At 33.9% G+C, this 15,384-nt stretch overlaps 1 protein-coding gene across 2 annotated transcripts in view; it reads left to right on the top strand.

Moving 5' to 3' along the window:
- The window catches only part of LOC111148361 (family with sequence similarity 172 member A), a 419,289-nt gene that overhangs the window by 112,368 nt on the left and 291,537 nt on the right, over nt 1-15,384 (top strand). For both annotated transcript variants that reach the window (XM_022504858.1, XM_022504857.1), the window contains one exon: nt 1,573-1,764. In XM_022504858.1, coding sequence (XP_022360566.1) covers nt 1,573-1,764 — 192 coding nt within the window. The remainder of the gene's footprint in view (nt 1-1,572; nt 1,765-15,384) is intronic.

Genomic DNA, 15,384 nt, shown 5'->3' with positions numbered 1-15,384 from the left:
TGAGGAGACATTTAAATTTAGGGGTAGACAGGGAAGGCTTCCCTGAGGAGGGAAATTTTTTTTAAGCCCTATGGCTATGCTCTTCTTGCTGAAATAACTGCCCTTTGTGGTATTTAAACAAATGGCCACCAATCTATTTGTTTTAGAATTAGAGAAATGTTAATTTTTTTCTCTTCCCAGGAATAGTGATGGGGAACATGTAGAATACAGGACTTTTTTTTTTTTTTTTTTTGGTATCTCGAGTTTTTGTCTATTTTTTAGTTTCATAATTTCATGAATCTATACTCTTAAAGAAGTGAAGAGCTATTTCTTTTCTTTTTTTTTTTTAAGATCTTATTTGCCAGAGAGAGAGAGAGAGAGAGAGAGCAAGCGAGTACACACAAGCAGGCAGAGGCAGCGAGAGAAGCAGGTTCCCCGCCGAGCAAGGAGCCCGATGTGGGACTCGATCCCAGGACCCTGGGATCATGACCTGAGCCGAAGGCAGCGGCTTAACCCACTGAGCCACCCAGGCGTCCCAGAGCTATTTCATTGCAAAGTATATGGACTGAACTTCTCTGTTTGAGTCTGTATGTTACCAGCCATCAAGACTTTAGCTTCTGGCTCTGACATGGCTGCACAGAAGCTTCCATTCCCAGTTACTGGCCGCTGCTGATGTGGAATACCATTCAGTGCAGGCCATCAGTCATGTAGACAGGTTAGGAAGTTATCTCTTTGTAAGTCTTTTGAGTCTTTCAAGTCTAAAACATAAAATCACCTGGTTTAAACCTAAACATTAAATATAATCAAAATATATAAAATATTCATTCCATAAATAAGTACTATATAAAATGCATAAAAATACTCATCCTATAAATATTTAGTACATAAAATAAAGTTAGAGGAATACTTAAATAGTATTCCTTCATAAAATAATTGTTACATGAGCCTGTGTTCACATCCTGAATGAAAGTTCAAAGACCACTTACATAGAATAGGTGATTGAGTTTTTAAATAGTTTCCTCTCCTACCTTTTAAAACCTTAGTAGTATTCTTTACTAATGTATGATTTTCCAACAGGTGTATGCTCCTGTTGGGTTTTTCTGCTTTCTATTATAGATGTAATTTACTTCTGTTATAGAATTATAGACTCATTAGCTGTGTGATCTTTGGCAAGTTATTTAAACTCCCTAAGCCTCAATTTCTTCATGTATAAGTGACGATAATAATAATACCACCACTTTAATGAGATTGTGATTGAGGTAATGTTTTTAGGACATTTAGCATAGTATCTACACTGTAAGGACTCAGAAAAATCAGTTATTCTTATTTATATTATAATACTAAATATGCACCAATAATATAAGGAAATATATTTCCAGTATTTTTTTGCCATATTACTATCATGTCTTTGATGCTAATCCATTTCATATGTAGTTGTTAATGTCTAATGAATATTTCAGTTTTTTAAAGCTTTTTTACTTCTATAACTCTAGTAGCCATTTATAATTTATGGTAACCATTAGTTGTTTTCTCATTTATGTCTGTGCCTGATCAGAAAACATGTATTTATTATTTAATTTTTTTTAATTACAGGTAGATGCCACTGAGAGTGAACCAAAGAGTTTTATCTTTATGAGTGAGGATGCTTTGACAAATCCACAGAAACTGATGGTTTTAATTCATGGTAGTGGTGTTGTCAGGGCAGGTCAGTGGGCTAGAAGGCTTATTATAAATGAAGATCTGGACAGTGGCACACAGATACCTTTTATTAAGAGAGCTATGGATGTAAGTGCAATTTCTTTTCTATTTTTTTTGGCATTTTATAGCTCTGTTTTATTATGCATTATAAATTATTTTATCCTGTCTCTTCAAAAGTACATTCTAAACATAATTTTATCTTTAAATTGTTTTTTATTTGTAATTCAAGATCATTCATTATTTTACAGTTGGAATGAAAAACTAAATGGTATTTTATTTAGATAATGTCTTTAAAATGAATATTTTTTATTCTAAATTTGTTATTATTTGAAATATCCCTTAATTTATCAAACACTTATCAATATTATTTAAAATACTTACAAAAATATCAAGATTGCTTTTGTAAATCTTTGCATACCTAATTTAGTTAAGTTAGAAACTGAAGGAAATCTACTTGAAATTAATTTCTTATTCTTTAAAAGAAGAGTTAAAAAAAAGAGTTGGAATGACTCAGTGTTTGTCATTTCTTTAAAAACTCTAGAACTCAGAAATAAACTGCTTTAAGCATTAGACAAAGACCTGTAAAATGGTAAATTGAAATATTTACTGAATTACTTTATTTTTACTTGAATTCTACCTTTCTAGAAACCGTTATTTTATGTATGCAAGGTTTTCTTTCCTAGAATAGTAAAATTGGGTTGTTTTTGACCTATAATTGTTACATCTTAATGTTTGGCTACTTTTTTTTTTTTAACTGTCTCATTCTTATGTTCTGCAGTGAACAGCCAAATTTTCCAAAGTATAGGTTTCTTTCGAATATGAATAGTTTTTTCAGAAAAAAGTGTTGTCTTGTAAAAAAGATTTCATATAAGAACTTAAAGTTATTTAGGGATGTATCTGTGCTTGTGTGCTCTATAAGAGCTATATTATTACATTTTTGTAATTATACTGGGAGAGGAATTGCTTGATACATTGATGATTTCAAAAGTTAAAGATAGGTTTCCTGCTCTTTTACCTCTGAAATTAAAATCAAGGCCCAGCCCAGCTCTTAAGAGACTATTTTTGTTAATAGTTTTTGAGGCCCTTAAAGTGCTTCAAGTAGAATTTCTTAGGTTAATTGTGTATTTTTTTTCAGTGTTCATGGATATGTAAAGAACACAACACATTAATTTTGACTGCAAATTTCAACAGTGCAATTTTAATGGAATTTAAGTAAAATTTAGTAGAATTTAAGTAAAATAAATTGAAGTTTAGATTGAAGTAACTCACATAAAATACTGTATTATTTAAACATATGTATTTCTGGCTATGAATAGTGAAATGAACTTTCTCTCTGACACATTAGTTTGTGGTTATAAGAGATGCTGTCATTGATTAAGAACATTATATATGAAATGTGATCACAATTCAGTATATATTTGAAAATACAGTTTAGTAAAGAAAATCGTGTGTTCGTACATATGAGGGCTTGGTGAAATACTGTATGTAATTTTATTGTTCCTGCTACTAGATCAAGTAAGCCTTTCCTGTTCTAGGATATTTTATTATGTAAGATTTTTCAAGGTGAAAGAGTATGGTAAGTCATGCCAAACAACTATGAACAAACTATCTGTTGATATCCCAAACAGAAGGAAGGAAGTTTGTCAGTAACTTTAGACGAGTCAAGCATTTTGTTAGTAGATGTGTAGTGTTTAGAAACTAACAGCATTTCATTGCTTTGACTCTTTTCTGCTTTTCTCAATAATGGCAACTCATGATTCCTTAAAAAAAAAAAAAAAATCAGCTGATTTCCTAGTACTCTAGTATTTAGTGTATTTAGTGTTTATGTGCTGTGTACTTAAAAGTTTAATTGATACACTTTTTTCTCTTTATAAAAAAAAACTGAATATGACCTTTATTGTGGTAAATTTCTACATGGTGAATATTTTTAAATGGCTATCTCTTTTTAATCTAGATAAAGTGATTTGTTACTTTGGCTTTACCGTTTCATGGTGTTTCTTTGGTGGTTCTTCAAAGGCTACTGTGTGTTTATGTGTGGTGGGAGGACACTGGTTGTAAAGGGGTGATATTCTAGGAAGCAGGCACAGGAAGACTAATTGGAAGGACTAAAGCTATCTCATCCTTACCTTTTAATCAGATTAGCTCTATTTTTATTTTGTGGACTTTGTTCAAAAATTCTATTTAATGAAATGTTTCCAAAATTTAGAAAAGACTGGGAGCATTACCCATTTTTTTTGTGATCTGTCAGTTTTTGATATCACAACTGAAGTAAATCTGTTATTTCTCAGGATAGACAATATGATCTCTACTCAGTTTTGTTAATAGTATGTCTGTTGTGGCAGCTGTCCCTTGAGCTCACCCACTCTCACTAATAAACATTCCTGCTTTCACAGCTCAAAAAAAAAAAAAAAAAATCTGCTATATCTCTTGCAGATTTTTTAGGAAAAGATTAAAGGTCCTAATATTGGATTCATAGCATTATAAGGTTAAATTAAAACTTTTTCCCATCAGTGGAACCCTGCCTCTGAGGCGACTATTCTGTAAAAAGTAGGTTTAAATCTATGGAGCTACTTCGGTTGAAGCTGGGGTGAGAATTGGAGCAACTTCTACAATGACCCCTGAGATTTCTTCCCCAAACCCTAGGGCTCCATAGCTAACAGTCTGAGAATTAAAGATATTCCAGTCCTTGCATTTTAGATACTTTAGAACTTTATTATAAAAAATGTATTAAGATTTCATGTTGAAGAAATAGTACATATCAGATACATCCCCACAGTACTTCTGAGTGCCATAGCTCATATTTTTAGTGTTTAACAGTCTTCATTGCATAATACATTACTTGGAGTCGGAAACAGTGTATCATATAGCCAAGTACTGATTATTCAGTGTTTGTGCAGTTTGAGAGTTACTCATACGTGTTTCTTCTTTGATCTTTTCTCATGTGTATCTTTTTAGGCATTTCAGTTGGTCTCTGTAAAATGGGCAAGGAAAGAAAAGTCATTACACTACGTAAAGTCATTTAATTACTAATTGCAGATGTAGAACAAGGATGCAGAATTTTTTTTTTTAAAGATTTTATCTATTTATCTGTCAGAGAGAGAGAGAGAGGGAGAGAGAGCAAGCACAGGCAGACAGAATGGCAGGCAGAGGCAGAGGGAGAAGCAGGCTCCCTGATGAGCAAGGAGCCCGATGTGGGACTCGATCCCAGGATGCTGGGATCATGACCTGAGCTGAAGGCAGCTGCTTAACCAACTGAGCCACCCAGGCGTCCCAAGGATGCAGAATTTAAGGAGCTGGTCAGTCTCTCAGGGTCGTGCAATATTTGTAGGATCCTGAGAGTGAGTAGCTCCTTAAATTTTGCATCATAGGCAGCTTTCTGATCTTTCCCTGTCCAGGCTTTGACTGACTGAGTTGTACTGTCAAAAAGTTTTATGGAGAGTAGTTTGGGAGCCACTGGTCTATACAGTCAAATTTTTCCATGCATCAGAATCACTTGGAGAGCTTTTTGAAGCACAAATTGCCTTGTCCCAAAACCAGATTTTGATGCAGAAGAGTCTGGTTGGAGCCTGAGAATTTACATTTCTAAGACTGTCCCAGGTGATGTTTTGCTCTTAATCTGGATACCGCACTAGAACCTGGTGTAGGTAACATTCTTTGGATTTGTTGAGAGTTTATTTATACTTCTCAGGCTCTAGGTATAATGGCTAAGTTATAACTTGATGGCAATTATATTTAGTATGACAGAAAGTAAGAAGTTCTAGGAAATGTTTTTTTTTTTTTTTTAATTTTTTTTTTTAATTGACAGAGAAAGAGATCACAAGTAGGCAGAGAGGCAGGCAGTGGGGGAGCGGGGGAAGCAGGCTCCCCGCTGAGCAGAGAGCCCAATGTGGGGCTCAATCCCAGGACCCTGAGACCATGACCTGAGCCAAAGGCAGAGGCTTAACCCACTGAGCAACCCAGGTGCCCCTAGGAAATGTTTTATAATAAAATCAGTAGAGAAGTAAAGTTTACATTATGAAGAATACTTTCAGAATACTAATAAGTGGTTCATACTCAAAATGATAAAATTTATTGATTTTAATAGTTTTGTAAGAAGTCTGGTTACTTCACTAAGCCCACCCATATTTTTACTAAGATCTTATAGCTGGATTATTTAGAAGAGTCTGATGTTTCCATAATTACTTACCTTGAGTATAGCTTTCATATTGTTATATCTAAGTTTAAAGAAATTATACTATTTTTATCAATGTAATTGATACAGTTTGGGTTCTAAAACATGGTGGACTGAGCTAATTAATATTTCTCCCTTCTGCATACACACATGTAAGAATAGTGGATAAAACATAGCAACAACAAAAATATTAAGTATCTAGTTATGTTCAAAAGATAGAAAAGGAATCTTTAAATGCCTAACTACAACAAAAAAAACTTATACCCACGTTGGTAAGTTCCTCCAGAGTGTAGCAACCCCAAGGGGATAGCTAATGAGATACAAGCCCTAGGTCTACATTACAGCTTTGAGCTTGAGAGGCAAGTGCTAATACCAAGACCCTTGGGTATAGCTAAGGCCTGGAAGTTTCTGCCCTTTTAGTTTTCAGGAGTAGAAAAATCAGTTCATGGCCCAAAGGTGAAAAGAGGAAGTTTATTTGTGAGAGAGGCCAGGTGGGGTAAATTAACATCCTCCCTTGGGAAATAGAAGCCACAGATCACACTCCAAAGTTGGATTTGGATTTGCAGCCTGAATTTAGACAACCCATGTAAGTGTGGGAATTTCAAACAATGTATATTAATGTAAAAATGGACTTTGGACAGATGAAACTTCTGGGGTACTAGATGGAAGCAAACACAAAATTCCCGGTAACAACACTTTCCAACCCAGGGTTAAACCCTAATGAAGGTGAATTTCTAGTCAGAAACTAAAAATTATATGAGGAAATGATTCGTCACAAGGAAGAGTCAGGTGAGGCAACTAACTATCAGACACAGTTGAAGAGAGAATTGGTAAATTAAAACCTAGAGTTGAAGAGTATTGTATACAGAATATAGCAGAGAATCTGAGGAAAAAAATTGATATTTTTAAAAATGATAGATAAAGAACATGACTTTTTATCATAAGAATTTCAAAAAATTGATAGGGAAAAAGTCAAGAATAGAATAAAATCTAATATTTTTGTAGATGTTTCAGAAAAACAATTGGAAAGAAGGGGAGAAGAAGTAATATATTAATTTCTGATAGTAAATACAGAGGTTGAAGTATGGCATAGCTTAAGCAAGACAAATGGAAAGAAATCTACACTTAAAATGTATTAAAATAAAACTGCAGAGCATCAGATGGTACACGCATGTAATCTGAAAGTCAAGTGAAATCAAAAATCATTTATCAAAATAGTGATTATCCTTTGCTAATCCTTCCTCACTTATTCTGTTCCCTAGACATAATCACTCAGTACTTTTTGGTATTACTTGTTTGCTCTCTATCCATATTTTTAAATTTAATACTGTCTCTTGATATATTAGTCACTTTCTGTTTTGGTAGACAAGAATCTTTCCTATTATTGCAGTTTTTTGGATTAAATCAGAAATCAAGCTTTACGATATTACTACTACTGTAAATTTTTTTATGGCTGACTCAGGTACAACCTATGGTTACTTTTCATTTTTGCTGAAGTTTGTTTTCATGGAATTCTTTTTTTTTTTTCCTATTTTCTTTACAGTAATTGTTAATTCAGCTTTTGATTTATCTCTCAGTAGTGTTTTTAAATGGTCAAGACTTACCAAATCATCTCATAATTTCCTGTTTTTCTCTGGAGAACTCTCTTTTGGAACCCGTGGACTTTCTTTCCAGTCCTAACTGGTCACTTTCTAAGCCTGCCTATCTACCTGTTTTCCTGGGACTCCCCTTAGATGGTCTCCTTATGTTTGAACTCCTGTTTCCTGGATCTAATGAACCCAGCTTTTTGGATATATGCCCTCATTTTGTTGGAGCCATCAAAAAGTGAATACAAGATAAGTTTTTGAAACCTTTTATTTCTGAAAAAAATGCCTTTATTTTACTTGCTTCCTTTATTTTGATAATTCAGGTAGGCATAGAATTCCAAGTTGAAAATCATTTTCATTCTGAAGTTTGAATGCTTTGTTTCATCATCTTTTAGGTTCCAGTGTTTTAACTGAAAAGTCTGGTACCATTCTGACCTTGAATACTTTTGTTCCTTCTGTTAAGCTTCTTTTCCTTTTGCCTGATGTCAAGAAATTACTCATATTGCTTTTAAGGAATTTCCTATGCGTTGGTGTTTTTATCTTTTTGTTTCTTTCATTGTGTTGGGCACTTGGTGATTCCTTCTGTCTGTACTGTAAACTCATGATTCTCAATTCTTAGAAGATTTTTTGTGTTGTTTCTTTTTCATTTTAATCTTCTCTTTTTCTAGAATTAGTATCTTGATTTTGGAATTGTGGATTGAGCCTGTAAATGCTTTGTCTAATTGCCTGTACTTTCTTATTTTCTGTCTATTTTTTGCTCTAGTTTTGTTATTAGGTTACCTACTTTATCTTTTAACCCTTCTGTAGAATTTTTAAAGTTCTTCTATCATAGTTTGATAGTTTGATAAAGTTCTATCATATTTTGGAATGGAATTCTCTTATGAATCATTTTGCAGACTTTTGCATAGTACACCTGATTTGAGCTCTGTGTCTCTCTCCTCTCCTGTGGTCTTTTGTCCTTCTAGGCCTTCTCTAGGTAAGTTTCTCAAAAGGAAACACCTTTGATCTCTTATAGGGCTAGCTGCATAATGTAAGATTATGACCTTGTTTTGGGGTTTTTGGTTTCCTTTTTTAAGGAATGGGATAATTGTACCTAATGTGAACTTAAAAGTAATGCCTCTGGATAACGGGCATCCCAGTTTCTGAGTTATTCTCAAATTCTGTGGATAAGTTGGCTTTCTTGTAGTCGTTATTTCCTTCTGGGCACTTGAGTTTTTTTTTCCTCTATGGTACAAATCCAGTTCTATCAGCTTACAGTCTTCGAAAAATGTGTCAATGTCTGTGTCCTCTTTTCTCTCCATTCTCATTTGTTTTGTCCTGATGGGTTAATACCACCCTTCTTTACTTAGTAATTTGAGTAACAAATTTTTTTTTAAGATTTTATTTATTTATTTGACAGAGATCACAAGTAGGCAGAGAGGCAGGCAGAGAAAGAGAGAGGAGGAAGCAGGCTTCCTGTGGAGCAGAGAGCCCGATGTGGGGCTCGATCCCAGGACCCTGGGATCATGACCTGAGCCGAAGGCAGAGGCTTTAACCCACTGAGCCAGCCAGGCGCCCCCAGTAATAAACTTTTTTTAACTAAAATTTTAGTGTGATTTGTGGAAGGAATGGAGATAATCAAAAGAATTTAGTATAGCATTTTAGTTACATGTTTTTTTATCTGGTTATTCCAGTGATATTTAGTCACTTTACAATACATAGCTTTTTTTAAACAAATAACATTAAAGCAGTTTTCTGTATAACAAAATTGTATGTAAATCTTAGAGGATGATATCCTTATGTAGCAGCGTTCATCACACTAGAATATTTTAGGATGATTTTTTAAAACCATTGATTCTGGGGCAGCTAAATTAAAGAATACATAAACTGTTGCTTGACTGATACAAATTACAGACTTCAAAAGTTGATTTAGAGCTTTCTAGTTTTTAAATTGTTTGCTTCCCTTTTAATACCTATACTTACCTTTTCTGTTCTGATGATTCCTCTTTCCTTAATGCATTTGGGATTCCTCCCTTTTTTGACAGGCACATTTTGTAAAGCTGAATGATTATAGTATTAGGATTTTTTTTTTACAAATACATATGGAGCCATTATGGGTGGTTGTCTAAAATAGGATGTGGTTTCTTCTTGTTGTTTTTTCTCAGTAATTCAAGTAATAAAATTTTGGTAACACCTTCTTAACTCCTATCTTCAATTCCTAGTCTTCCAACTATGTATTTCAAGGTCTTACTGTTTGAGGATAAGTATTTACAAAGTTGGTGACATGGAGATTTTAAGAGGATTCTAGTGGATGTTGTTGGCTAATAGATGGTAGTAAGAAGTACATATCAGTTTAGGGCATAGTTTTATTTTGGAATATATGGAGCAATGCCATCTAGCAGCTTTTGGGATATTATTTAGTATTTATATAGTACAAGCAGAATATGGTTTAGCAGGAGATGTATGTTTAAGGTCTCAGAAACCTCCAAAATATGGAAATTTTTTTGGCCTTTCAAGTATATCTTTGTTTAAGTGATTTATAAGCTTCGTTGCTTTTTTTTATAGTAATTCAAAGATTTGTGGATTTAAGAAATGCTCATTAAAATAAGGTGTCATTTTTCAACATATAAGATTGGCAGATAAATTGGTAACAAGTTGTATGATAATAACAAGTTTTAATATTGTTGGAAATGTAATTTGAAGCAATCTTTTTAGTGGCAGTTTAGTTATATCGCCCCAAATTAAATGTGCTTGTTAACCTTTGACCCTAAATTGCATTTGTAGTAATTTACACTAGAGCAGTACACACTGTATACATACATACAAGCATGCTCATCAAAGCATTTTGTAATAACATAGAAACTTCTAATCACCTAAATATCCACCAGTAGGAGACTATTTGATTAAGTAACGGTATATTCGTATCATTAAAAATTATGTAGCTCTTAAGAAGAATGAGTGGTGGGACGCCTGGGTGGCTCAGTGGGTTAAGCCGCTGCCTTCGGCTCGGGTCATGATCCCAGCGTCCTGGGATCGAGTCCCACATCGGGCTTCTTGCTCAGCGGGGAGCCTGCTTCTCCCTCTGCCTCTGCCTGCCACTCTATCTGCTTGTGCTCACTCTCGCTCTCTCTCTCTCTGATAAATAAATAAAATCTTAAAAAAAAAAAAAAAAGAAGAAGAATGAGTGGTATGTGTGTGTATGTATGTTCATTCATATAAGATGATGTCTAAGAGTTATCAGATGAAAGCACGAGAGTGAGATCATTTGCTCAAAAGTAGTTACACATGTGTGCACATACACCACCATACATACATGAGTATACATGGATGTTCCTGGAAATTGATGCAAGAAACCATGAATTTTTTCTTTTACTTTTATTTCTTCAATTTTTCTATTTAATTCTCTCTCTCTTTTGTTACTTTGAGCAGGTGTTACTTCAATAACTAAAAAGGTAATAATTTAAATTTTTTTAAAAATAATATTCATGAAATATACTGCATTGTGGTTATTCACTTAACTATTTCTAAAAGTACTTAAATTTTAGATTATAAAACTACAAGCAACTTATTTAAATAATGATTGATTTTTTTTCCCCCTCAAAGACTGGCTATATTTAGACAACTAAAATTTACATTTCAAATTAAAAAAAAAAAACAACCTGCTAATTCTTTTTTTCCTATTTGAAATACAGACTACTAAATTATAGGTTGAAACCAAGAGCACTAATTCCAAATTTTAAAAGTAAACTTTGAAAAAACTATATATTAATCAAAGGAAATATAAGCTGTTACATTACAGGCTTCATAAAAGATTGTTCAGGAATTCCAGAAAAGGTTAAAAAAGCTTAGCACATTATTGAACTGACAAGGTATATGAGGCCACACTAGTCCCCATGCCAGCAAAAGAAAACAATGGAATGACAGCTCTTGTGTTTGGAGAGAGGTTGTTAACGACAGCTTATTCCTTTATGATTTCAACTCCTGACAGAAGACAGGTCTGCTTGTTGCATCATGGCAGATATATCATTACCTTCTGGCCCTGTCATGACTGAATTGGGGGGCGAAAAAACACATCCAGTTTTGAAAATCCAATTACCTTCTGGAATTTTGGTCACTATTTCTGAATTAGATGTGTAAAAGCCATTCTGTGATAGATAGCTCTTTGCTTCTGTATTGTTCTCTAGTACTGAAAACTGATTAACTAATTAAGCAGATACTGAAGCTTTTCCTGTAGTCGAAGTAGAGAGTGATGTATAACAGCGTAGAGCATCTTATATTCTCTTACCAGCCCAAGAAAAATATTACAAGGACTCTTATCCTTAATAACTGTTTTCTACCTATATTTATACCTGATATCAAGTAACTTAGAGCTTTTCTCTAAATGCAAGAGAAAAATACTGGGTTTTAAAAACAATTATGTATCACTTTTATGTGAAAAAATATTGGCCAAAATTATGATTTGGTTATGACTTGATCTTTCTGTTTCTCAAGTACATGTACATTTGAATTCTGTTGTATGGTTTTTTGTTTTTGTTTTGTTTTTTTTCTCTCTCCCTTGGCTACCTAAGAAGTGACCCTGGAGATAGAGAGGGTGTGGGTTTTGAAATTATGTCAAAGCCTCGGGGTTTGTATATGATCAGAATTTTAATGGAGGTTGAGGTAAGTTTAAATGCATAGAAGGCGAACATAAAAAATTTGTTTAATTTCTGTCATGTTGTTCTTTTTTTGAGTCACTCTGATGTCTTTTTCAATTCTGCTTTACTCTTGAGCTTTGTGTTAACTGTATCCACGATCTGTGTTTTTCCCTCTTTTTATTCTGTTAGAACTGCTGATCCCTTTTCTGTGGTTCTTCCTTTAATATCAGCTGAAGCAGTTTGAATTGCTGAATCAAAGCTGTTTGGGGAGTGAGAGAGTGTGTAAGATTGTAGCAGGGTGAGATTCTCTGGGTAGAAGGTAACACCTCCTGCAGTTATAATCAATGCTCTGGACACTTTCAAAGATAGGAGAAGCCATGACTTGCTCCGGGGTTAAACTTTTAAAAGAACTTCCCTAGAGAAAAATGTCATCAATAAAGTGAAATAATTAGTTGACAATTCTTGAGTAGCCTAGGTTTAACAAGGAAAGATTGAAGATAGGTTAGCTTTGCATTTTTCACTGTACTTTTTTTTTTTTTAAGATTTTATTTATTTATTTGACAGATCACAAGTAGGCGGAGAGGCAGACAGAGAGAGAGGAGGAAGCAGCCTCCCTGCTGAGCAGGGATCCTGATGCGAGGCTCAATCCCAGGACACCGGGACCATCACCTGAGCAGAAGGCAGAGGCTTAACCCGCTGAGCCACCCAGGCACTGTACTTTTGGTTTCTTTCAGATTTCAGCTTTATACTTGTATTTCTCTTAAACATGATTTTAAAAACTTACTTACTTCCATATATTAGTTAAGCCCTGAGTTACTTTAATTTGAGAAGAATTAAAATGAAAAGAATATCAGCCTTTAGTAATAGGAAATAGTCTACACTTTCACTTGAAATAATTGAGATAGGGGCGCCTGGGTGGCTCAGTGGGTTAAGCCGCTGCCTTTGGCTCAGGTCATGATCCCAGGTCCTGGGTTCAAGCCCCACATCGGGCTTTCTGCTCAGCGGGGAGCCTGCTTCCTCCTCTCTCTCTGCCTGCCTCTCTGCCTACTTGTGATTTCTCTCTGTCAAATAAATAAATAAAATCTTAAAAAAAAAAAAAAAGGAAATAATTGAGATAGTAAATTGTGAAAGTTAGGTTGTTTATGAAAGTGTAGTTTATACTGTTAAAGTCGCCAAGCTTTAGATTAAATGCATTATATTTACATAATTAGTAAAATGTGATTTTTAAAGAAAATAATGTTAATCAAGTGAATTTAAGGATAAATAATTTTTAATTTCCAGGGGAATTGTTCAGTAGCATTTCATGCATCTGATACTCTTTGGTGATGATTTTACTTAGCCATTTACACGATGTAAATAAAAGGTGTATTTTAAAATGTTAATTCCAAGATAATTTGTCTATTTCTATGTAGGATACTAGAAATTCTGACTAATGCCTAATTATGACTTAAAGATTTAATATGAAAAAGATACATCTATTAATTACTTATTTTTTATTTATAATATAACTTTTTAAAATTAAGATTGGATTTCAGCAGTAATTCTGGATAGTAATAGGCCAGTATTTTAATTCTTTTTTACATAGAATATAGAGTCTTGTTTTCCTGGACGTAAAACAAATCACCACCTAAAATTTATAGTGATGTGTTTAAAGAATTACGTGGAATGCTTTGGCATACTTTGTATATTTAGAATCCTGTACTTCTATATTTAAATTAAATAAGCTCTTATCAGTTTACTCCAATTATGAATAACTGATTAGTTATCCCATACTGTCAAGTATTCATTCAGATATCAACAATCTTAGAATCTTAGAGTCTGTGTTGTTGTTTGTGCTTATAATCATTATTGTAAAGGAGATGGTACCTTGTTTATGAAACATATATACAAGGATGAATATGCCTCTTGAAGCTTGAAGGCTGTGGAAGAAGGCGTCCAGTAGTATTAATTTTAAAAACCATAGTAGTAAGGTGTTAATAAAAAGTAATTAAAAAAAACACAGGTCGGGGCGCCTGGCTGGCTGTCAGTTAAGCAGCTGCCTTTGGCTCAGGTCATGATCCCAGAGTCCTGGGATGGAGCCCCACGTGGGACTCCCTGCTCAGCAGGGAATCCGCTCCTCCCTCTGCCCCTCCTCCTGCTTGTGTTCTCTCTCTTTCTCTCAAAGAAATAAATAAAATATTAAAAAAATAAAAATGAAGGATGCTGGGGGCACCTGGGTGGTTCAGTTGGTTGAGCTGCCAACTCTTGATTTTGGTTCAGGTGATCTTGGGGGTCCTGGGCTCTAGTTCCCCCGCCAAGCTCACAGTCACTCTCTCTAAAATAAATGGATGAATCCTTTAAAAAAAAAAAAAAAAAAGACACTATTTGAGATAGGAGATGTATGTGTAAACATTTATGTTTTTCTTTCCTGGTGCAACTTGAACACAGGATGTTAAATAATAACTCACTTTAATAAGAATCAGTTTATTTCTTTATTAAAAATAGATATGTTTTGAAACATATCCATGATTATACCATATACACAAACACACATGTCTACCTACCTACAAGTATCTGTGTATGTTAAAATTCCAGATTGCTAACATAGTAGTATCTTTTTTTAAATAAACTATTATTTGAAAGACTTGTCATTTCTGTTGGGAAATGAGTACTGGCTTACTTATTTATACCGTGAGTTGTATATTTGAATAAAATTATGTTCTCTAATGAAAATTGGTCTTGAAAATATTTAAGAGAACATTTATCCAGACAAACACGTGCCAAGAATATTTCTAAACTTTTTAAGGAAACTGTAGTGTTTTAAGGAAAATGTAATGTTCTCAGTTTGTGTTTTCTGACAGTAAGAAAATAATCTTTCCATTGAGCTTTTCATGCACATTTACTTAGTATTGTAATGATTTGAAAACATACTGCCCTTTTGAACAGTTTGTGTTGTTTGTGATCAAAAACTTAAGGAAGTTAAACACTTCTATCAGAACAAACTTAAACGCTGGGTAAGTTTTTTTTTTTTTTTTTCCCAGAAATTAACAAATTATAACATCAAAACCTGTATGGAAAGGTATGTAATAGGTCATCTGCTGCTGTAGGCATTTTATCTTCCTCCAGGATTCAGTTGTTTTGGTTTCTTTCACTTTCTGCCTGTGGCACTGTATGGTAAAATTCAGACATCCTCTTCCCCTCCAAGGAATCTCAGGGGTGGAGGATAACTTATACAAAATTAATAAATGGGGTAGCCTTTTCATTGTCGCCCATCCAAGGCAATTTGCAGTGTTCACTTTAGAGGAAAAAAATTGGGTTGTGTAGGAAGCACTTAAAACAATAAATTAACAAGTTTAAA

Source organism: Enhydra lutris, unplaced genomic scaffold (assembly GCF_002288905.1).
Source record: "Enhydra lutris kenyoni isolate GAN:26980312 unplaced genomic scaffold, ASM228890v2 scaffoldscaffold19, whole genome shotgun sequence".
Classification (NCBI taxonomy): Eukaryota; Metazoa; Chordata; class Mammalia; order Carnivora; family Mustelidae; genus Enhydra; species Enhydra lutris.
This window is presented reverse-complemented; position numbering and strand designations above follow the sequence as displayed.